At 45.1% G+C, this 24,256-nt stretch overlaps 3 protein-coding genes across 3 annotated transcripts; 2 read left to right on the top strand and 1 right to left on the bottom strand.

Moving 5' to 3' along the window:
* Positions 1-131: 131 nt before the first annotated feature.
* On the top strand, positions 132-5,043 carry LOC306711060 (microtubule cross-linking factor 3-like; the record flags this gene model as incomplete). The annotated part of the gene is made up of 8 exons (XM_079179835.1): positions 132-875; positions 1,530-1,754; positions 2,024-2,182; positions 2,429-2,497; positions 3,052-3,321; positions 3,408-3,770; positions 4,144-4,809; positions 4,933-5,043. The coding sequence occupies 8 exons, from the start codon at positions 132-134 to the stop codon at positions 5,041-5,043; spliced, it is 2,607 nt and encodes an 868-aa protein (XP_079035961.1).
* Positions 5,044-7,222: 2,179 nt separating this feature from the next.
* On the top strand, positions 7,223-12,568 carry LOC306711326 (uncharacterized protein). Its single transcript, XM_079180204.1, has 6 exons — positions 7,223-7,532; positions 8,679-8,936; positions 9,887-10,186; positions 10,591-10,655; positions 10,744-11,644; positions 11,749-12,568. Exons 2-6 carry the CDS (start codon positions 8,793-8,795, stop codon positions 12,004-12,006), a joined length of 1,668 nt encoding a protein of 555 aa, XP_079036330.1. The 5' UTR covers positions 7,223-7,532; positions 8,679-8,792; the 3' UTR covers positions 12,007-12,568.
* Positions 12,569-20,528: 7,960 nt separating this feature from the next.
* LOC306711600 (E3 ubiquitin-protein ligase rnf146-like) lies at positions 20,529-23,622 on the bottom strand. Its single transcript, XM_079180611.1, has 2 exons — positions 23,487-23,622; positions 20,529-22,870 (listed from the first exon to the last, which is right to left on the bottom strand). Exon 2 carries the CDS (start codon positions 22,867-22,869, stop codon positions 21,811-21,813), a length of 1,059 nt encoding a protein of 352 aa, XP_079036737.1. The 5' UTR covers position 22,870; positions 23,487-23,622; the 3' UTR covers positions 20,529-21,810.
* Between the last annotated feature and the right edge of the window lie 634 nt (positions 23,623-24,256).

A 24,256-nucleotide genomic window follows, 5' to 3' on the forward strand; every position in this document is an offset into this window, starting at 1 on the left:
ATTAAAACCGGGTTTAGCTTTGTAATATAGTGCATTTGGAGTTTTCTGTGCAGCTTTTGTCAATGTTCACTTGTGATAAACAACTAGAAAATCACAGCCTATGTTTGGAGCTTATTTCAGTGGAGCAGAAAATGAAGCCTGCCGCCAGCGGCGCTGCAGATCCTCCATCATCGTCAACATCGTCGGCAGACAATAGCGCAGGGAGGAGGAGGCAACACCGGGCTCCCTCGCCGGCCACAGCCCAGGAAGGGGCAACCAAACGAGCTCCAAGACACCCAGGCAGGTCCAAGTCTCCTCTCCCCGCAGGAACGAGCAGACACATCGGGGCAAGGGACAGTTTGAGGTCCGCCGACGGAAGGGAGAGGGAGCCCGAGAGCCGCGCCGGTGCAGCTGTTCACCCGGATGGTGCTGAGGCTGATGTAGTCGGACCAAACAGGGCGGATGCTGCCGGGGAAGATCCGACAGATTCATCAGCATCGGCCCGTCGCTCCGCTTTACGCCTGCCCTGTCTCAAAGGCGACCCCTCTCAGCGCCTATTGCCCGGAAGAGCTTCGTCTTCGTCGGCAGAGAAAGGGAAGAACCCCGGTGAGGAAGGAGGCCGTAGGGAGAGGAGCGGCTGCGGCGCGGGCCTCGGTTTGGGTTTGTGGAGGGGGGGATGCTTGCAGGCTGAACTCATCCAGTTCCACCTGCAGAAGAAACTGAGAAGAAGCGGGGCGAGGATGCAAACCAAGACAGACAACATGGGGACAGAGGAGGCCGCTCTGGGAGAGCCGGAGCCGGCTGCAGAGGAGATAGAGGCGGGGTCCGTGACACAGCAGGACCAGGCCTTCGAAGACGAGATGGAGAGACTGCTTGACGAAAATGAAGATCTTAAGGTTTGATACAGTTTAGTTTTGTGTGTGGAGCTGAGTAATTAGCAAGGAATGATTATAAATGTGTAGATACAAATACACCTCCGCAAAATCCACTGCAAAACAGTCGAAATGAGTTTGTTTCCCCATATTAGAATGACCATGTTTGTAGTTGAAGCCTGTGGGCCCATGAAACCCTGTTGGCACATTACTCTAGATTGTGTGTTTGCAGAACCACGGATAAGTAAACATCAATTGATTTGTCTGTTGAACATCCTCCACGTCTTCACAGAATATAAAGATTAGATTAAAATTGAAAATACACTGGCTACAGATGACTAATTGGTTATTGATCATATCGATCTGCCAGGATCAATTATATTTGTTAAAATGGGGGACAAAGGGAGTCAACAACTGGGATTTGCATGTGCCATGTTGGTAGAAGACATCGTGTTTAAGAATAAAATTTAAGCAATTCATTTGAATTCAGATAATTTTGTGTTGTTTCTTCTTAAAATCCTGTGCACATCTCTGAAGCTGACTACATTTGGCTCAAGTCCAAAACTTCCATCACTGACTCTGCAGAGTCAAAAGTCGACCAAACAGCAGAGATTTTCCTGGTCTTAATCTTGACCGTCTCATAACTGTGACACACAATCTTTACTGCGCACCCACCAGTGTGAGATTGAGGAGATGAGGACCGAGATGGACGAGATGCGGGACACATTCTACGAGGAAGACACGTGTCAGCTGCAGGAGATGAGACGTGAGCTGGAGAGGGCCAATAAAAACTGCCGGATCCTGCAGTACCGTCTGAGGAAGGCCGAGAGGAAGAGGCTGCGCTACGCCCAGACGGGAGAGATCGATGAGGAGCTGCTCAGGAGTCTGGAGCAGGACCTGAAGGTGCAGAGGGGAGGGGAAGGTTGTTCAACTCTCTGTGTCTGTTTGGGAGCCGTCCCAAAGGATGTGTATGCTAGCTTTTAATATAGCCACAGGGGGAAACATTGCCTTTCGAGAAACAATTGCCATGGTTGTAGCTGTGACTACTGTGCCCAAAGATAGTAAAGTTAAGTGTTAAGAGATAATTGAAAAGTGAAGATAAATAAAAGAATCTGCAAAGCTGGTGTGAAAACATTCTAAAATGATATCCTCACAATAACTCGACAATGCAGGTAGCGAAGGACGTGTCTGTGAGGCTGCACCACGAGCTGGAAAAGGTGGAGGAGAAGCGCACAAAGACGGAGGAGGAGAATGAAAAGCTGAGGCAGAAACTCATCGAGGTCGAGGTGACCAAACAAGCCCTGCAGAATGAATTAGACAAAACCAAAGAGGTGAGTAGACACTGACCCACATCCATCTCCATCACATGGCATTAACGAGCACCACACAATTCACGTTGATGTTCGGCTAAAGCTTTTATCACATGGCCTGTCACCTTTTTGAGTAGTGCACTTTATTCTAAATGCTTTCCTTCAAATTGCAAGCGGAGGAATAGTTGAACAAAAAGCTGCACAATCTGCTCAAATACTGTACATACTGGCACACGTTAATGTTCCAGTTTTCTGTCCTCCCAACAGTCTCAAAAGAGAAGAGGAAGCAAGGACATCCAGAAGACAGACAGGAAATTGGCACAGACTCCTACAGAGGTGAGAGGTGGTTGTTGTTTTTTTACAAATGTACAGAAATAATGCTGTTTTTCCTTTTCTTGCATGAACGATCATGGTGCCCAACATAATGGAGATAATCACCAGGAAGTATCTTTTTAAGTAACATCTGCTGTCCTGATTTAATTCTTTATCTTTTTCCTTTGGCCTCCTTGGTGCATATTTGTGAGAAGTCGTCAATAAGACAAATTAAAACTCATCGATGCTGAAGGTTTCGTTTGCTTTTCACCTCGGGGCCACGACAGGCCAAAGCAAGGGCTCCAATCATTTGAAAGAAAAGTATATTTTAAATGAAAGTTGAGAGTTTGCAGAGCTCCAAAATTACTTTAGACTTAGAAGACGTCAAACATCCTCTCTGTCCAATGATAGATAACGTTTTCGCTTTGAGAGACTGTGCTGCAAAATCTTCTCTTTAATCTTAAATCCTTCCGTCTTTATGTCTTATTGCGGAGACCAACTTTTTGAACTTCAGGATTACGTTTGAGCCGTTTCTACTCAAAGGCACCCACGGTCTGTGTTGTCTCTTTTTGCTCCAGGAGGACAATGAGGACCTCAAGTGCCAGCTAGCTTTCATCAAAGAGGAAGCGGTGCTTATGAGAAAGAAGACGGCCAAGATTGACAAAGAGAAGGACCGTCTGGAGCAAGAGCTGCAGAAGTACCGCTCCTTCTACGGTGAGCTGGACAGCACCCATCATAAAGGAGAGGCTGGGGGTCCGCCCACCACCCGGGAGTCAGAGCTGAAGCTCCGGCTCCGCCTGGTGGAGGAGGAGGCCAACATCCTAGGGAGGAAAATAGTCGAGCTGGAGGTAAGAGCAGACGATGCTACCTGGGTCTAATAAGGGAATACTACCTCATTGGGAGTCATGTGAGCTATTCTCTCTCTTCCCCACAGGTTGAGAACCGTGGCCTGAGGGCCGAGCTCGACGACCTCCGCGGGGAAGGAGAGGGCGACGGGAGCGGAGCGACTGGTAGGTCGGGCTCGGGGCGAGGCTTCGGCGACGATCTGACGGAGCTCCGACAGCAGCTGCAGCTAGTGGAGGATGAGGCAGAGCTGCTGAGGAGGAACCTGGCTGACGTGGAAGATCAAAACAAGAGAGTGACAGCTGAGCTGAACAAGCTACGGTTCAAAGCCCACGAGGGAAGCGGCAGGCATGGGAGCGGAGCGGGAGGCGGAGGGATTGATGGAGCAAAGGCAGAAGCCCTGCAGGAGGAGTTAAAGGCAGCAAGGCTGCAGATTAATGACCTAAGTGGCAAGGTATTAAAGTTGATTGGTAATATTACCATTCATGTCCTTTTTGAATATATTCTGAAATTCTGTTTATGACGTTTCTATAGTCATAGAACACAAAGTATCTTGTTAAACCTCATGAACTTGTATTATCTAATCATGTCCTTTTTGTAGGTATTTCATCCAAGACGGAAAAAAAGAGAGTCCTTGTTAGCCATCTTAATTTAGCATGTCAGCATACTCACTTTTGCTAATTATTGTTAAACACAAAGTACAGCTGAAGCTAATGGGAATGTGATTAGTTTTGCAGGACATACATAGCAACATGTCTCTATTTATAAAAATAAAAATCTTGATTACCAATTGTTATTACTCTTAACATCCCTTTGTCTTAATTCAGGTGATGCAGCTGCAGTACGAGAACCGTGTGCTCCTCTCCAACATGCAGCGCTATGACCTGGCCTCCCACCTCTCCCTGCGGCCCAGCCCGAGGGACAGCGACGCAGACAGCGATGGCGGCGGTGCCACAAGTGGTCGCCGCGAGAGCGACGAGGACTCCACCTCCTCCCGCCTCCTCCCGCCGCACCGCAAACGCGAGGGCCCTGTAGGCGGGGAAAGTGACTCGGATGAGGTCAGAAACACTAACGGAAGCAGCCGCTGCCTGACGCCCACACGGGGCCTCTACACCCCCACTGGGCCCGAGGGTGCCGCCGCCACCTCCGCCTTGGCCCGCTTCCTGCCCGGTGGCCGGTGCAGCCTGCGCGAGAGGCAGCACATGACCGACATCCGCGTCGAGGCGGAGAGGCTCGTCCGGACCATCGACCGGCTCATCGCCGACACGGCCACCATCATCTCGGAGGCGAGGGTCTTCGTCTCAAACGGCGACATGATGTTCGGGAGGGGAGGAGAGGAGGGTGGAGAGGAAGACGGGGGCAGGATCAGGGAACATGAGCTGCTGTATCGCATTAACGCCCAGATGAAGGCCTTCCGCAAAGAACTGCAGACCTTCATAGACAGACTGGAAGTGCCGAGGCTCGAGGACAGGGACGCGGAGGAGCCACTGTCGGTGAGACATGCACTTCAAATGTTTATTGGTTGTATTAAAAATGTCACAAAGAGTTAAAGCTGATTCTGTTTCTTCCCTTTTCTCACTAAATCCTCCTGGTTTGTCCACTCTTCCTCCACCCAGATGTTCCAGCCTATCATTTTGCTCATCCTCATACTTGTGTTATTCTCTTCCCTCTCTTACGCCACCATCTTTAAACTAGTCTTTCTTTTTACTCTTTTCTTTGTTCTGTGATGTACGCCTCCCTTTATTCACATCATCCCTTATTGTTTTTTTTTGTTTTTTGGCTCTGTCGTTATTCTTTCCTCCCCGCATCATTTGTTGCCAAGGTAACCAAAAGCACAGAAAAAGCCCAGCACTTCCCAAAGCTGCAGTCGCATTCAAGAGAGTGTGGCTAGATCCAACACTGGAGTCCACATTATCCACAACACACCGCTGTCCACATCTGTCCCCCCAAGAAGGTGAGGTACAAAGCGAATCCTATAAAAAGTGACTATTGCCCAAACGATGTGTCACGGATCTGATGTTTGTAGTGCTGCAGGACAAAATGTGTAAATAATGAAGATAACAAAGAAGCAAATATAATTTGTATTCTTTCATATTGGACCACGTTTATAAGGGGCAAGTTTGTAGCATATCAAGCAGCAGTCTCTTTAAATTGTTTATTACAATTGGATGTGTCCTCTTTGTCCTCAGAAAATGTGGCTGATCATAAAAAACGCGCACAGATAAGGTCACAGAACATGGTCGACTCAGCCTTGACGGTCTGAGTGTCAAGCGTGACCACAAGCCCCATCTTGAGTGTGTCCGGGCACATGGAAATTGAGTCTAATTTAGCCATTTAATGACCTCTGGGTCAGGACAAAGTTTATTAGTTCAGACGGCGTCATAGACACTTCCCAAGAGAAATCTGTGGCTGTCCACTACACTGCAGTACCCTTGCTATGTCTCGATGCTAAATGTGAAGGTAGAGCCAGCCGATGGTTAGCTTAGCACAAACACTGGAAGCAGGGGAAAACAGCTAGCCTAGCTTTCACGTTTACATTTCCTCTGCTTACACCAGTGAGATAAATCAAGTTGATTGCTTTAGAGGTGCGGATAGGCGTATTACATTTTTTTTTTTTATCTTTGAAAAGAGTCTTTATGCTAAGCTAGCTAGCTAGCTAACTGCTGCTGGCTCTAGCTTCATCTTTAGCAGAGTGGTATTTATCTTGTTGTCCAAGCCTTAGCAAGAAAGTGAATAAACTTATTTTTATGTATTTTGTTTTCTTTAAGCCAACAGGAAATTGGACAAAAGCCTTCCGTCTCCTTCTATTGCTGATGAAGACCATGAGATAAGGCCCTGCAAGCCAGTAAGTGGTCCATTAAGTTGATGTTATCACACATAATTAGACAGACACTGTAGATGAAGTATGTTTCAGAAATAGAGGGCATATAGGGTTTAGCATTGCTTACATCAAGCTTAGAGATCACAAGGCTGTAAGGGAGAAAACCAAAATCACCTTGCCTCACCCTTTTATGTCCTGGTTTAAGCTTGTTACTAAACATAGCCTAATTTATCCGGTAACAGGTTATGGAAGCAGTCGCTTCTTCTTAGGTAAAGTAAGGATACAGTTTGTTTTTGTCCCCTCTCCTTAACCCCCGAAGTATTTGTCATTTATCAGGGAACATAACAGGTGGAGGAATAATGGTGATGATCCCGGGGCTTTAAACTGGAAGGAATTCGGACGATCACATTGAGAGCCAAATGTCAGACCTTGTCCGAGGGAGGCCCCCCAAAAGTCCCTGCAGGAGCACTGATTAGTAATTGATGGCGTGTCAGATGAACAGTAGCAACTGTCTTCAGACGTCACTGCAGCGGGATGATTCAAGAACACGCACACACAGGTTCGGGTTACTCCAGGACACCGAAGGAGATTTCACACATTTTGGCTCTATTGAAGCAACAATATGCCAGAAAATGTTGTATAACATTGAAATTGCCGAGACCATGTGACATTTAATGACTTACAAGTAAAACATGTTCCAGTCATGCCAGGCATCCACCTTGCAGTTTCCTTTTAGTGACTATACCTATAATAAAGATATTATTGACTATGACACATCATTACTCACCCTGTCACACACACCCATTTGGCATCCCTTGGAAAAAATGATTTGCAGTAGGGTATGGTCACAAGACAAAATCTGCCCAAGCATCCCAAAGCAGAGTGGCAACAGAGAAGCCCATTGGCTGAGAGATTCCAGCAGCTGAAATAGCTATGTAAACACTTTCCCTCGCTCCGTGAGCCCCCAGTAATTATAGCCAGGATGCCGGTGACGACAGTTGTCCCATCGAGACTTCAAATGGCGGAATAAATTTAACATTATGATATTTGATCCCGGCTCCAATGGCGCGCCCACGTAAACAGTGGGGAGCGGTATAAAGGCCGGGTACCCCCGGCTGGAACAGAAGTTGTTTACCCTCTGGCTCAACGCTCCGGACTTAACCCCGACGCCGAAGGGGTAACTAGAAGAACTTGAGGGCCCTTTAAATCCAGTCAGCGGGGGTTTACGTAACACAGAGGAGGAAAAGCAAAAGGGGGAAGCACCGGAGAGAGGGGACTTGACAATTAGGCGCAGAGCGGAGTGAATCCGTCGGAGAGGCCGGAGCGCACAGCGCAGGAACTTAGAGCAGGCTGAGGATTTATACTGGAGCAGTGACAACGTTTATATTGAGAGAGGTAAGAACAGTTGAAATGGCTGTAGTTCAAATTGATTATGGTTTAGTGCCATGTGGAACGATGCAATTTGAAATTAATTGTATATAATTAATTGTATCCAAAATATTTATACAATTTAGACTGCATGAATGGCAAACCCTGCAGTTGCCTGACTTCTCTTTTGTCATATTTTAGCCTTGTGATGATTTTTTTTTTTTTTTCAATTTTATTATTCTCAATTTATCTCATTTATTTCTATTATCTTGGGCTGTCATTTTTTTACGTTTTGATTTAGTCTCTGATGTACATTCCCTCTCTCTCTCTCTCTCTGTCCCTCACCCATGCGCACAGGACATGCAGCCAGTTTACTATGCATAGTTACAAGATTATTAATATCTCTACTCTTGCATCACAAGTGGGAGGGAAGCGGCTGGTACATTCGTGCACTTTCTACAAGGCTACTTGTCATATTTAATGACGCAACGACGACGACAAAGCAAGGGGGCTGCAAAAATAGTTCGGCTATTAGTGCTCCCATTGGGACTCAACGCCACCATGTGATTAATGAAGGTTGACCAGCACACTATTACAGTGTTTGGGGATCCATCTGAGGGCAAACAAATACATCTGAGATATAACTCAGCACAGTTGACATTTTGATGTTGAACACTTACATTTTTTTCCCATGTGATGAGGCGCACAGAGGCAGACTGGATGTCACAGTGACCAAGAGATGTCATGCCACACTCTTGTCCTCACGTGCTGTATTAGTAGGCTTACATGCCTGTGAATTTTTTTTAAGATCTTGAAAGGAGAGGGACGCAAATGCCTGACCTTTGTGAGGGAAGAAAGTGTCCAACAATACAAGTAATTAAATAAGTAGAGACGAGTAGAAATGACTCAAACTGAATGGGATTATATGGGTTTCACTTGCTGTGATTTAACCTCAGTTTGGTGTCATCGCCACTGATGCAGCAGTAGACCAGCAGTATTCTGCCTTGTTTTAAGACGTTGAAACAGGTTGACCGGCATTGTAAAAAAGTGAAACAAAAAGATTCTCACTTGTCTGAAGAAACAGTGAGATTTCGAAATCATGTTTGGCGCTAAATGACACAGAAACACAGAGAAATAAGTATTCCATCCTCTTTTTTCCCCCCGTCTTTATAGGGTTTCCAGGCCATCGATCGCTCCAACCCTCTGTGACGTCTGACAGGAAAGTGGAACAGGAGAAAGGGGAAATTACCATCTAAAGAGGCCTCAGGGTATTGAACGGCCTGCGTCATGGCAGCCATTGATCTGGAGCGTGGGCTGGAACACAGTGGCCGAGCCTGGGGGAAGGAGAGGCCCGAGCTGATGGACAACTTTGACTCAGAGATGCAGGAGTGGGAGGACCAGCTGCAGGACATCCAGAGGAAAATCGAAGACGTAAGATTTCCCATAAAAACTGTTTCAAATCCTTTAGAGACCTGACTAAGTTCATTTCCAAAAAAGGTGATTTCAAGCTGCCGTTTGCCCTGAGAACACACATTATTTTACTGTAGTTAATGCATCATATATTCCATAGCTGGGTCTATGCAGTGTGGACTTCATGTGGATTAGTTGACAGTGTGTGCCAGTGCATGAAAATTGGACTTCATCATGCATGAAAATGGGATTTGAGGAGCAAACTGGAAGCTGGACTCTTAAACTGTCAGTATCATCAACAGTCTCCTCTTATTGATCTCTTCTGTACAATACTACACCGAATGATGTAGAAATATAGGGCTTACATTCAGTAGCTAATTATTTTATACACCTTTAACTCTAGAACGGAGTAATTTAGGTTTTTACAAGGAAGATAAAGGAATTCAGCATCATAGAATCTCTAAGATTTATTTAGGAGTTTTAGTTTAACTATGATCCAAATGTGGTTGAATCAAATATTCTAATGGTTTTGTTTCCGGGTTAGGAAGTGCTTCCGTAGTACCTTGAGTGTGTGTTAATTGGTGTGTGTGTATGTGTGTGTGCACCATAATAAACTGTTGGCAGCACACCAACTGATTCAACCTCATGGCCTTTGTTGGAGCAATGATACAGACAAATGTTAACAAGATAATTAAACTGATGTGCCGACAGACTTGCTGAACACACACGCACACACACACACACACACACACACAGTCTGAAAGTGGATACGAAAGGAGTATGAAGGGTTGCGACGGGAAACAGATGGTGCTGCAGAGTGGAATAACATGTGCTGATCATAAATATAGGCCGTGTAATGATTTTGTGATAATTATAAGACTTGTTTGTTGTGTAAACCCAGTTGTTTTTTTGCGTGTACAACACGTGCATGTAGGAGGTTGTTCATGTTTTCTCCCGTTTCCATTTCACAGTTGTACAATGACGTTCAGGCCCGCAGAGGAGCAAACGACGTCACTGCTGACAACCAGAAAAATGGCGGCGAGCTGGAGTGCGGCCTAGGCCATCACAGCAAGAATCACCCTGGAGCCATAACTGTGCCACATCACTATAGTAACGGCTGTAACTATAGCCCCAGTGGGTACAGCTACCCTGTGAGTCATCAGAATGGCTACGGGTACTGCAACGCCAACTCGGAGATCGGAGACTTGTTGCAGGATTATTTGGGGCAGGGTCAGCAAATGAGCCCAAAGAACAGTAGAGCTCGCCACGTGGTAAGTGAAGGCAGATCATGTCGTTTCCCTTTCTTGTGTCTCATTCTGTTGGCCTCTGCACATCTTGTGGAAACCAGATATGTGGATGTGATACGAGTCAAAGCTGGGGTTCAGTCAGGAACATATGGGTTTCAGTTAGCTGGTTCCTTCCAGTCTGCTTACACAGACAGACCGCCAGATAGGAGTTAGTTTCACATACTTTCACCGACTCCTGACAAAGCAGTCGGGAAGAAAGACAAGACGTTAAACTGTTTCCTGTGAAACATGAAAGGCCGTTAAAGTACAGTAAAGTAGTTTTAGCAGTGCTTTATCGAGTGATGATCAAGGGTCAGCTTTAAAGCTTCTAAATATAGCAGATGGAGGTTGATTTTAAAATATATATATATTTCTCCCATCTCTCTCAGCGCTTCAGTGACACAATCAAGGTGAGCCCGGCAACAGAGGTCAGAAAAAGCTCTGGAAATGAAAGGTAAGTGCACTGGAGCCACATTCATGAGCCCATTTGCAGAATGATGCGATTTTGAAACACCTGTTAATCTTATTTCTTATTGTTTCAGGCTCGGTCAAGAGCAGCTTTTGGCCAGTTTCGAACAGACTGAAAACAGGAAGAACCAAGTGTCCCACATGAAGAGCTCCCCCAACAAAGAAAACACAGGTGCCAAGCCCCCTCTCGGACAAAGGGATGCTCCTGCTTTAACGCCGCGCTCGCAGCTGCCAATCACAACAGCCGAATCTCCTGCCCTGGAGAGGAAGGCCTTCGGTCCGGGCGTCCTGGGAGATAGGAAGTGCGGCAGCCCCTCTGTCCTCAGGAAGTTTGGAGCCATGCTTCAGGAAAACGAGGGCAAAATGCTCACCGAGTCAGGGGTTGTGACACATCAGGGGCTGGCACCGGAGCCAAAGAGCCCCACCCCGGGCTGTCAGCGCAGAGCTCTGGGAGCCACTGCAGTCGCCGGCAAGGCGCCCGTGCGCGTGCCTACCCAGAAATGCCAAGCAAATTCCGACGTGCTGACAGCAGAGCTAGAGCCCGGCCAAGAGTGGGGGTTAGCATCAGACTCTGGTAGACAGAACCACAAGGATCACAGAGGAGCCTATAGTGGTTCAAAATGTTCCCAGCGGGGGCCCCAGCAGTCCCAGAGGAGATCACAGGCGGCGGGGAGCCCAAAGATAAGACCCAGGGCTAACAGTGGGGCAGACAGAGATGGAGGACTGGCTCAAGGAGAGAGAGCAAGGAAGCCTGCATCCCAACATGTGGAGCCCAAAATGGACTACAGGGTCTTAAGTGCTTCCTCTGGAGCTCAGAAGATCCAGAGGGCTGGGTTAGCGGGACAGGAGTCGGCAGGTTGTGGCCGAGTGAGGGATGAAGGACTTATTGAGCTGCTGGACATGCTGGAGATCCAACACGAGTACAGCTCCAGTCCCAGAGCGGGACACACAGCTTACAGACAGGATCCACAACAGGTAGGTGTTGTTTCTGCTTCTTTATATGTTTAGCTTACCAACCAACGCAACTTGTGTTGATGCTGCACAAGCTGACAAGTGTGTCCCGTTATGTCTCCGTTCAGGTAAACCCGGCGCAGCTGTCTCCAGACGATCTTAAGAGGAGCTTCTCTCGTCCTGCACGACCGGCCAACCAGCGGCCTCCTTCCAGGTGGGCCGGCCGCACCCCTACTGCCATCATCACCACCCCGTCAGGCCCCATCTACAGTCCCCCAAACCCCCGGACTCGCCCCCCTAGCCCCATGACCAGAACACCTAGCCCCGCTCTGAAGCACCGGCCTCTCATCTCCTATTCTCTTCAGACTGAGACCGTTATTATGTGATCCTTTCCTCCAGGAAAACCCATCTCTCTCTCTCTGTAAATATCAAAAACTTTTCTGTGAAACAAAGTGCTTTAAGAGAGTTAAAGAAAGGCTGAATCTCATCTTGATGCCACGTTCAGGATGAAAAAAAAACAAAAACATCCACAACATTCTCCAGTGTTGCTGTGGCTTTTTGCTTCGTCTGTGCTGAAACCTTTGCCAACACATCAACGTATTGCTTAGTTGCAGTCCACCCCCCTTTATCCTCTTTTTTTGTATTAAATTTCAGGTGTTTTCTGTATAATGAGATTTTGCATGCAGCCCTAGTTTGAGGGTGCATGCTCACGTGTTTAATCCTCATGGTTGCCAGGTTGGATCAAATTCAACCTGGCAACCAAGAGGAGGAGATTAAGTCGCAACTCTGCTCCCAGCAGCAATCTGCTCACCGTCAACAACAGTGTGTTTTACTCTATCATATTGTCAAAGTAATATATTTAAGATGTTCAGCTGTGACAAACAACTATGATATGCCTTTAATGTATTTTTTTTTTCTTTCTTGTTAATAAATATGACAGTGCTTTGACATACAGACTCTTGAGTCTCTCCATTGCAGCATTGCATTGTTCAATTAACGATGGCTCATATTTCAGGGTGTTGATGATTTACTGCATGTCGAGCCTATGGATATCTGATATCGGCAGCGCCCCACATGCCAGTGCGACGGCAGCTCAAGTGGTGTCAGTCGCTGTCGCAAATGAGCTAACTGTCCACCAACTTCCAACACACCAACTGGTTCAAACATACCCGAGGAACTGTATGATAAAAAACGTGCCAATTCACAGATTGTCCTCTTAAAAAGAGGGGGTTTCTGAGGCCTGTATTATGACACAGTGCTTGGATTGTGTGGCTTTAATTATATATTTCTAAAAAGCATTTGTCACTGATTATGCTGTGAAGTACATAAATGAGGCACAGTGTTGGTTCAAGAGCAGTTATGTTATTCGTCATTACCAGGATATCCAGTGTGCAGCGCACACACACTGATTCTGTAGCATGAGGGATCACTTTACATGCTCTTGTGTTTCTCGCCTCATAAGATCGCATCAACAACCTCTGGCTCCTCCGACACCTCCTGCACTGTGGAAAGTGAGGAAACGCACTCTCAGCTTCACACCGACGCCAAAGCTTGAGTTACACAATCGCACATATCTTGCAGTTTTCTCACCCAATACAACATTTTTTCGGTACACAAAAGCACACGTGTGTGTGCTCTGCCACACTTTAGTTATACACGCACTCTTCTGGCAGAGGCAGCCAACGTGTGAAATGTCATGTAAAAGGCTGGGGCGGGTGTACGGAAGTCACTTGGACGCCTCAGCCCTGTCACCCCACCTCGCGGTGCTATGTGGCACCTCAGACAGAAATAGCAAGCGTGACGTGCGTTATCGGTGCCAGAAATCTTACCCTGCTGTCTTTTGGGGGGGGGGGGGGTATAAATAAAGAGTGGAAGGGGGACGTTGGTTCCTCTCTCTGTCTCCCAAGCTTCTTTCATCTTACCCGTCGCTGTTTCTGCCTCCCAATGAAACATCGAACACGTACTATCAAACAAGTGTCGACAAATCTGGGATTTAGTTTGATTTGTCGTTTATCCATCACATCTATCCACTAATTAGATTTTTGGTTTGGTTTTAAGGCAGCACCATTCCCATATCTGCTTCTCTGCTTTCTCTTCACTCCTTTCCTGCCGCTTCCTGTCTCTATTCTCAGTTTGTATGTGTGCAAATGAGAGCCTATCTTACAGGTTGGCACCTACTTGGGCTGCATGAGTGTATTTTAACAAGGCGTCCATTTTAGCCATCACTCCTGTCTTCATCAGGCCCCCAGACTAACTCTTGGGAAGCTTCTTCTGCCTGCATGCTCCAATTGCTCAACATGCCCACCAAAGACACATGGTGTGGTGTGTATGTATTCCCCTCCTGTTGCTTCACCCTTTCACTCCCTTTGTTTCCCTGCTTCCCTGGCTGAGGACACTCTTTGCATGACAGCATGGCAGAGCTTGGCACAGCATGTACTCCAAAGGGACGGGCTATTCATGAGAGCAGAGACAGACAGATGACAGAAACAGAAAGAACATAAGAGCAGACAGCTGAGCTGTAGCTATGGCTCCCCTGACGTCAGCGGACCACGATACCACACCCACTGTGACCCCGGCAGAGGCAACACCCACCAAAAAATATCTCCACTGGGTTAGAAGATACTCTTACAATAATACTTAAACATACACCTACTCTGTTTACACCTATAGAGCGGATTTATCACACCTGATGGGCTGCATCTAATGTCATGGTTTTGATCATGGTAAAAGTGCTGACCAGCCCTTTTGAATAAGTACCTAGAGAGTGTGTGGGTGTGTGTGTGTGTGCGTGTACTTGTGCACGTACAACCGGCGCAGACATTGGAGAACACCCACTCTCAGTTGTGTCCCATGGTGCATCTGTTCTCATGGCTTTGATCATGGTAAGGGTGCTGATTTGCCCTTTTGAATGATTTACTAGAGCGTGTGTGTGTGTGTGTGTGCATGTATGTGTGTGTGTGTGTGTGTGTGTGTGTGCGCGAGCAGCCCGGCCATTGGAGGACACCCACGAGCGTTTGTGTCACATGTCACCAAAGGCAAAGCAGTGATGTTTAAATCTAACCTGTTAAAGCAATAATATCGTATCGGTGTTTAAATGTAAAGTTGATTTAGCATTAGCAGGAGACACTGGGGGTATCAATGTTATAAATAGGCCTTTTCCACAGCAGATGTATTGACGTGCTATAGCAGGGAAAGCACAGGTGTAATTAATAAACTAACGACTGGAATGTCTGACTGGGGCACTTAACGGAACTGAGCCCTCGTTAAGGTTATAAGTCACACCTGTGGTTTTCCTACATTTGAGTCCTGGATAACCCACTGGTTGGTTGTATTTGTAGAATTCAAACAATCACTGAGATATGCAAACTTGGTTGAATTAAGAGAACAGGCACATTTATTGTACTTAACTACTCTTTAACATAAGTCTGTTTTAAAATCAGTTGACAGTTGATTAGCTTTCCATTACAAAATTTAAACCATTCATTTATTATAACATTTTGAGGGGTATCAAATCGGCTGCTTAATTATCTAAAAACACTGCTGACACGATACACACATCTTATTTTGAGATTTGTTATAATAGAGTAAGGAACCATTTGTTTTCTTGTAAAAAAAAATATATATATATTTATCTTTAAAAATTAAAAATGGCCGCTCTGGGCTTCCATAAATATGTGCGTTTTTAGTGCATTTTATTTTTTTCAAAAAATGATCACTTATCTTAAATTTGGCTCACAAAGACGTTGAGGTAATTATTGTGATAACATTGTCAATTCAAAGTTCACTGACAGAGACAGGCTGTCTACAATAGTTGCTAGGCAGACTTCAAATCTACACAAGCTCAATATACCTTCTTTACATGCGTGATTATGAGAGTTACATCCGTCTGAATAGGCCTCTGGTGGCTGACATAATGTCTTCTTGGTTGTCTGAGGCATGTGTGAATCTCATGCTCCTTCCTGCCTCCTCTCGTCCACTTCCACCTGTCCCCTGCCCTCTGACCCTGTGTGCTGCATCTCTGTCCTGACAAGCCTCTCATTCATTGGAGCTGGGCTTTGGGGGGGGTGGGGGGTCTACCCTGAAATCCTCAGCATGTGTCAGTTGCCACTGCGACGGACTCAAAATAGACTGTTAACTGCCACTTGTATGTGTGCGCTTCTCACTAAAATGTGGACAGAAGAGTGACAGGACCACCCTGTTTCAGAGGTTAAACATGAAGAGGACCAGACCACCCGAAACTGAGCTGTTTTACAGGGTTCTCCGATGCTTCTCTTTGCATCATACAGAATGTTTTCTCTTGTTAAAACTTAACAGTCCAGAGACGTTTGCATGCCTCGAACAGCAATGCATGTTCGTGTACTTTCGAGTTCTACAGTGTTTACGTTCTTAACGATGTTCCCTCGTTAGCATCCACCTGCGCCGGACATGTGAGTGCATGGTTTCGAAAAACCAACCAAGGAGACGGACACGTGTTTTGCAACCACGTCATTTGGTGTTCTTTTAGAGGCTTAGGACGAAACTTGGACGCAGCCCTGGCATCAATTTACTGTGCCTGTAACACAAGGATTGTATCTCACAGATATAACATATCAAATAATACAGACAAATTAAAAGATAATAAATAAGATCAATGAAAGTTAGCCTTCTGTCAAAATCACGTCTACAATAGTTGCTGAGCCTATTCCTCTTGAACACCTCTATCAATAACAAGCACAACATGGATTTCCAAGCTCTTGTTCATGCTGGGGTTGTTGACGGTTTAAATTACGAATTTAGGGGTCAACCCTGTTAGTCCATAGGTGTATGGTAAATCCCACCACTCTACACATCCATTTTTCACCCACTTCATCTACAAAGTACAAAACGTTGCATCTGTCGGACTGTAGCTCGTGTCACAGTCCTGCTCGCTCTATCTTCGTCCACGTGTCCGAACTGTCAGTGTGTCTGCGTCCGTCCATCGAAATGGCCATCTCAAATGCCAGATGATGAGTGTATCAGTACAAGAGGTGGGACCATCAAGGACAGCCGTGAGGACCCTAAAGGGGTTCTTGAGAATTTTAGACCTCTCCATTAAAATAGAATGAGGCCCAAATATCTCCTCTTTGAAAAACAACCCGCGAGGCTCGCCTTTCAAAACAAGAGCGGATTGCTCTCGTGGGATTAGCTGGTGTTGCCTGGCAGAGGTGACTATAGTGGTTTATTTATCGCGTGACGAATGACCAATTTTAATTTGGTTTCAGTGGAGTGGTCCGCTGGGAGCCACTACTTGGCCCGCCGTCTGGCCAGTGGCCCACGCAAACATGCTCGCCTCACACAAATGCATACGTGCACACACACTTTTAGCACAGAGGAATGAAGTGTGTTGAACAACAAGACGATAAGTCTACATGCCAGCAGCTCTGTGAGGCGGTGCTAACTACTATTAGCTAAATGCTAACGTCAGCATGCCCAACGTGACAATGTAAACGAGGACCAATGGAATATAACACACTCTACGCAATGTGCATAAATACACACACCCGAAATTGATGGTGACAGAGAAACAGCCACCCATTCGTACAGGGTACACCCATCCGATCAAGTTGCAGAAGAGAACCATGAAGAACTAACGGAAAACAAAAAATTACAGAAATTAAAGACTTGAGACTTGGTCCCACCGCTGCAATTACATATCTACCCACGGTTGGTTCGGTTCACTTAGACTAATTCAGTCTAACACAAGAGCCATGTAATAAATCCTACCTTAATGAAGGTTTTAGTTCTTTTGCAATATGATAGAGCTGCAATATTGAGAAAGTGATTTATATAGTTGTTTGTCTATAGTATGGTCAATAGAGGGAGAACGTGTTGGAGGCATACTTGACTAACTACCTTTATTTATGCTCTTTTGAAAGAGTAGTTTGACAATTTTGTGAAATACGTTTGTTTACTTTCCTCTCTTCTTTTGAGGGTTAATGATCAATTTATGTCTGTATGCTAATTTGAAGCTAGAGCTAGCAGCTCATTAGCGTAGCATATCTCAACGACTGAAAGCAGAGGTAAACAGCTAGCCCGGCTCTGTTGAAGGCTTTAGAAATCTGTCTACTGGCACCTCTACATTTTAAAGTCTACTCTTCTCTACTACTTCTCACTAGGTTGCAACCAGCAGAGACTCCAGGAAGTCACGGTACTCCACCAAGACGGTCTTTTCAAGAGGTTACCTCATGAAAAACTCTGGTGAGATGTTTGACTTCAAATAGTTAAGGTTTGGCATTGACCTCGAATGGTTAAGCGGAGGAAGTTTATTTTGCAAAAAAAAAAAAAGGCAGATTAAACAAACAAGATATAATGTGTTAGATGTCAAAATGCAGAGGTGCTGGTAGGCAGGTTTGTCTTAACTTTGGGCAAAGAAAAGCTAAGACTAAGCTAAGCTAACCAACGCTAATTATGTTTAGCCATTAAAAAGCCATTAAAAAATGCCCTCTTGCACTGAGATTCTAGCAGAACATTTCTGTCTGTGCCTTAAGTCATATTTTTAACTTTCAGCTCAGCGTATGCAATAACGTAGCCAATAAAGTGTACTCCTCATTTTAGAATTTGATATCTCACCTGTCACAGTCTTCTTTAGATAGCAGTAACGATACATTACAAACTGTGGAGACTGTGCAGTCACAGGATAATACCCATAATATAAACTTTATGTAGTAATGACGTGAGGCTGTTATAAATGGTTCACTAGCACCGGGCTTAGCGAGGCGTGTCACTTGATAGGCTCTAATGGTGTTAGGTCGATGATGGTTACAGTAGGAGTGAGGTCATTCCTGGCTCCTGCAGCAGTGAGACACCCGGTCTGTGAATCCCAGCATTATGGTTAGCGATACTGATGACATAATGAACATACATGTACAGACGCAACGTGCACAGACAAATGAACAACTCTCACTGGACAGTCAACCTTGTTCGATAAAAACAAGGTCGACAATAATCCGCGCAACAACAATGGTCCACTGTGGGCCTTCGGGGTGGCGAAAGATGCGGGTGTGACGGGACTATTCGTGGAGGGATTGGAGACAGTATTTTCTGTGGCGTGAAGATGGAGGAATTTCACCAGGATATGATGGCACATGTGAGGGAGGTAAAGGGCAACCGTGTGCGTGAAAACATATAGTAGTGCGTCTCCCGTCTGTCTGTCTGTGTGTTCGGCTGGGTGCCAAGCATGCCAAGAGACGTCACGCTCAACTTCAACTTCTGTCCGCATTGAAAGACGCCGCTCTATACACGTTCAATCTAAATGCAGACTGTTTCCATGGCATATACATCTGCCAGTGTCTCATAGCATGTCAGCTAGTGTTGTGCTCCCACATAATGCTGCACATGACTTTATTCTTCTTCATGCACCTGGATACAGTACAGCATAAAGAGTTGTATATTTGAAAAAAATATCACAAATCGTTTCGTGTGATATCGTGACTGAGTGTAGTGTCGATGTGTGACGGACTGCTTTTATGATAAGTGAGTCTAAGTTATTCCCATTTCATCAGCACGCCCATTGGCACCTTATCGCCAAAGTAGCACAACAAAGGACCTTCAGTCACCACCAAATATTTCATTTGTCAACAACCTTCATGGAGCTTCTACATAGATTAGGAGGGAAAGATGTGACAGCTGCACTTTGTGTTGCAGTTACACAAATGTGTCTGTTGTTCCATCAGCCCCTCTGACTCCAGCTTCAACGTACCTTTTATCGTTTGTATCTGGTCTACCTTGTTCTGTTCCAGCCAATGAAAGAGTCTAAAATACAGAAGGTGTCTTTCTTTCTTGGAGCGAGATTGTTGGTTCTCAAATTATTATTTAAAAAGAAATCAACTGTTTTTAAAACAATGTTATTTTTATGGTGGCTGCTAATCCCTATGTTAGGAGTAAAGGAAATACATACAGTAGATACTGAACATTAGGGCTGTCCTCGACTTAAGAAATTAATTGACTTACACTCTTTTGTTGACGAAAAGATCAGTTGATTTAATCAACATATCCACAAAGATACAACTTTGTGTTTACCAGAGATGTGCTGATAAGTTTCTCAGAAATAAGTCTTCAGCACAAAAAATGAAAAAATAACAACTAATCAAGAGAAAAGAGATTTTAATCTAATTAGATCAAATCGACTAAGAGGGGGCAGCCCTCCTGAACACTAAAAATGATGTCTGATTTCTCAAGAATTGGATACGAATTTAAATAAATTGATGCCGTCACCACAGCTGTTGACCAAACCCTGTCACGAAGACATGAATTGAAATGTGACGTAACGATGGATGTGATTTTTATAAAGGAGGCTGAGCATATTTTATCATCTGCAGATGTAAATTATACCCAAAAGCAGAAACCACATCTTCAGTTAAAAATGTCCCCATCCTCGTCACTGAAGTAACAGAGAACAGTTCAGTGCAAGTCTGGCTCATTAAGACACGTTTCTAATTCTAGTCACGGCCCATCTGCACACACTGAGCCTGTGGTTTCCTTCAGTTGGCAAACGCTGCCGCTCGGCTGCATTAGTGGCAACTGTCTCGGTTTCCCACAAACCTGAATCAAACCTGTACATTCAGAGGACCACACTGGAGTCAGCACCAATAAAAGCAAGTAATCTTGGTCCCACAGACCCTGTTGGCATGTATTAGACAACACCAACACCAGAACGCTGTAAAAACAACCATAGTATTCTGTAGGGAGAGGACTGAGAAAATGTTATTGCTCTCATTGGCACGTTTTCAACCAATGAAAGGGTTTCAAACAGGTGGAGTCAAACGCTGCTTAATCTGTGAAACAGCGCCATCCTGTGGGCTTTGACCGGCCACTACATGTAGACAACACATTTCAAACAGGCCTATGCCGAGTATTCCTCCATTAAAAACAAAACAACATATGATTTTAAATTATAGACATTTAATAAGTTGACAACACACGCCACACACACACACAGGTTTGTTGGGGTAATTCAGATGGTGAGACACCAACAGCGAAAGGTTGACAGTTAAAATAATAGCAGGAACAAACAGAGCATGTGAGGACAGCTTGAGATGGTCCAAGTACACGTCAGTGCTCCGATAGTATCGAGAGTACCAGGACAAGAAATAGAAATCCAAATGAGTCGCTCTACATATATAGCTCGATACTTTCCAGTGGTTTTGCCAGTAGCTTTTCAGCACCCAACTCCACTCACAACAACACGAACACACAGCGTTATTAAAACAAGACGTCCACACTGAAATAGAGGGAAAGCAGTCCCTCCTCCCCTTAAACACACACACACACACACACACACACAAACAAACTCCAGTTTAAATATTATTAATTAGATCCTGATGCAAACTTCTCAACATTGAAAAAAACAAACAATCAGCAAGCAGGAAAATGTGAGCACTTTTATCTCTCTGTAACATTTACATAAAGCTGCTACAATTGAGTTGAGCCACGTTAAAAATGAGCTCACAGTGACAGATGGAAGGTTTATTTGGACAACATTGACCAAGAAGTTGCCAAAGTTCGTCACATTTTTTGGCCTGAAAAACAAGTCTGTTATGCTTCACTACATAACCTGTTGCTGAGGGCGATGCATGACTACCATTACAGTGTATTGCTGGATGAAACTGACTTTTTAAGTCTTCACAAATGAATGTGTTAAAGGTCCCTTGAAATGGCTTTAATGTTGTAACTGGGGTTGCAAAGTGTCAGGAGATTTCCAGGCATAATTTCAAAAGATTCCACCTTAAATATTCTCTGAATGTTGTGTCCCTGTTTCAGCATTTCTGCATGAAACACAATATTGGGTGAAAGAAAACAAACATTATTTCATCCCAGGTGTTAAGTATTTATATGTTAAGAGTGGAGAGAGCTGTCAGTTATAACATCCAAGCACACAGCAGTGACCCATGTAATTGCTGCTACTGCTGGTTACCTTTGTAGACCCGCAGGTTTACCGGATCCCATACAAACCTAACATTACATTCAATTGGATGGAGATCCTTGAATATTTTTGATATAAAAATATGTAAGATACATTTTAGGATCATATTTGGCACATGACGGATGCGGTAAAATACACCCAGTGACACAAATAACACAATAAACGGTATTTTTCCATTTCATGGGACCTTTAAGGATGCATACTACTTTTTTTTTGTCAACCTGATGTAAGGTAGAGTACCGTTGCCCAGTCACACTTCTGTAACAGTGCACTGTCCATCAGGACTCCGTGAGCGGAGGCTGAGAGCAGAGCTGGAGGGCCCGCCCCTCGGAGACATCCTGGCCGGCTGGCTCTCTCTTAACGGTCTTTGCCTGTGTCTCCGCATCGAATCTGCTCCCCCTCTCTCGCACTCCCTTTCCTCCTCCTCCCCCTCCTTCTCCTCCTCCTCCTCCTCCTCACTTTCACCGCTGCCGGACGCATACTCGTACGTCTGTAGCTCATCGTCTCCTTCCACCTCTTCACTGCCTGGCTGGCTGATTAGGAGCTGGGAGAAGGACTCTTCCACACTCGACGGCGAGGGAGGAAGGATACTGGTAAGATGACGCCCAAAGAAGGAAGTTTGTGATTGGCCATCAGTGTCCGATCCATCCGCTGAGTTGACGCGCTCCGTTGCAGCCGGGGTGACAACTGGCACAGAAAGAATGGGGACAGGTTCGGGGTCTAACCTCAGTCCCGCGACGCCCTTCTTGGGGATATCAACAATGTCCCGCTTTATCTTGCGTCTGCGGCCATGCTCATTTCGCCGATATTGCACCATGTTCTCCAGGTCGGCCACGTACAGAAACCCGGCAATCAGCATCTCTGTGCTCTTCTTGTCCTTAGCGAAGGACTCCTCCAGCTCACGGTTGGTCCTCTCATCGTACTGCCACCAGCCGTTGCGCCCCTCATAGTACCATGCATAGTCTCCCCGGGAACAGCTCCCGGTCGCTCCACTTCGGCTCACCCCCGCAGCCGCCGCTTTCAGCTCTTCGGGCGACAGGAGAACCGGTCGCTCCAGGAAGTCCTCTGGGACTTCTTGTCGGCAGAGGGCACAGCGCTTGCTCTGCCAGGAGGCACCTTTCACACACAGGAAACAGAAAATGTGGAAGCACGGGAGGCGTACTGGGTGGACACAGCTCTGGAGGCAGATGGCACACTCCGGGGTTATGGTGGTGGAACTGGAAGAGTCTGTAGTTTCTCCTACTTCCTCTATTAGCTTGGAGGGAGCCAGGGCATTCACTGAGCAGTCCACTTCTCCACAGCCTGCCATGCTACAAAGAGAAACGCAGCACTGTCACAGCAAATCGGGCCAAGGAAGACTTGCATAATATTACACAACTGTAACTGTACATTTAAATTAAATAGGCAAAGGAACTCAACATTTCAATTGAATAGGCAAAGCAACTTGGTGCAGTTCCCACTGCACGCTCTGTTGATTGTTTGGGGAACGCCCTCAAACACGCAGCATAAAGTTATGGTTTCTGTTTGTGTACATCATTGAAATAAAGTTCACAACTTAAACGAGTTTAAGAAATGTGACTTCAAGGACAGGCTGACATCCCTGAATTTACACTTCATTACGAGTTAAATCAAAGGCCTCTTTTCCGCCTGTCTGACAGAGCTAACCAAATTACTGCTATGCTAGCTTTAGCTAATTTGTTAGTTGCTTTAAATTAATAAAAAACAAGCTTATATTCCCAGCAGGGGACGTTAGAGTCTCGTCTGTTTAATGTGGAGTAACACTATTACTAAAGATACTGTGAGGTAAACGTCAAGCTAACAATCACCTAGCCAATGCTAACTTGACAGCTGCTTTAGCATATGTAGCATGTTAGCCGTCAGTGCGCTTACAGGCTTATTTAACGTCACAATTAATAACACACTCACCTGGACACTGGGGTGACTCTAGAAGCGTCCTCGGCAGAAGTGCAGGTACAGAAATGTATACAGCAGCATTTAAATGTTGTGTATAAAGTTAAGTACGTCAAAGCGATAACTGCGTTGTTGTCGGGACGCTTTTTTCCAGCCGTTGGGCCAAACTGACTTCAAAGCTGCTGGACGGACCTCACACCGTCTACAATGTCGTCTACATGTTGTGTAGATCTAACGTCAGTGCAGCAGAGCGCAGCACGTGACGTGCGTCAGGGTCCACGCGTGTAAGAGTCCTGATATACACACACGAGACTGTATAAATGTCTGTGGTGTATATCAATTAATTATTTCATGTATTGATGTGTTGTCATGTTCATATCGATCATTGTGTTACACAATATCCAATACAAATTATTCATACATAGAATATATAGATAATAATCGTATTTCTTTTAACACAAATATTTATTTTTAATATATAATTGTACAATATACACACACATATACATATATATATATATATATATATATATATATATATATATTATATTATATCAATTTACATTTTGTTAACATTTGGTGGTCTTCTATTTAATGTGCAGAGGTGTATCGTCCGAGCAGTTTTTACTTTAATGCATACTAATTAAATGTCTCACTTTGCCTTATTACAATATTTAATGTATAGTTGTAGTAGAAACAGCACAGGTGTCCTCAAAAAGTTTCAATGAGACAAACTGATAACTCAGTTATTTTACAATTTAAACACAGAACTGGAATTTATATTA

Source organism: Pholis gunnellus (genome assembly GCF_910591455.1).
Source record: "Pholis gunnellus genome assembly, chromosome: 19".
Classification (NCBI taxonomy): Eukaryota; Metazoa; Chordata; class Actinopteri; order Perciformes; family Pholidae; genus Pholis; species Pholis gunnellus.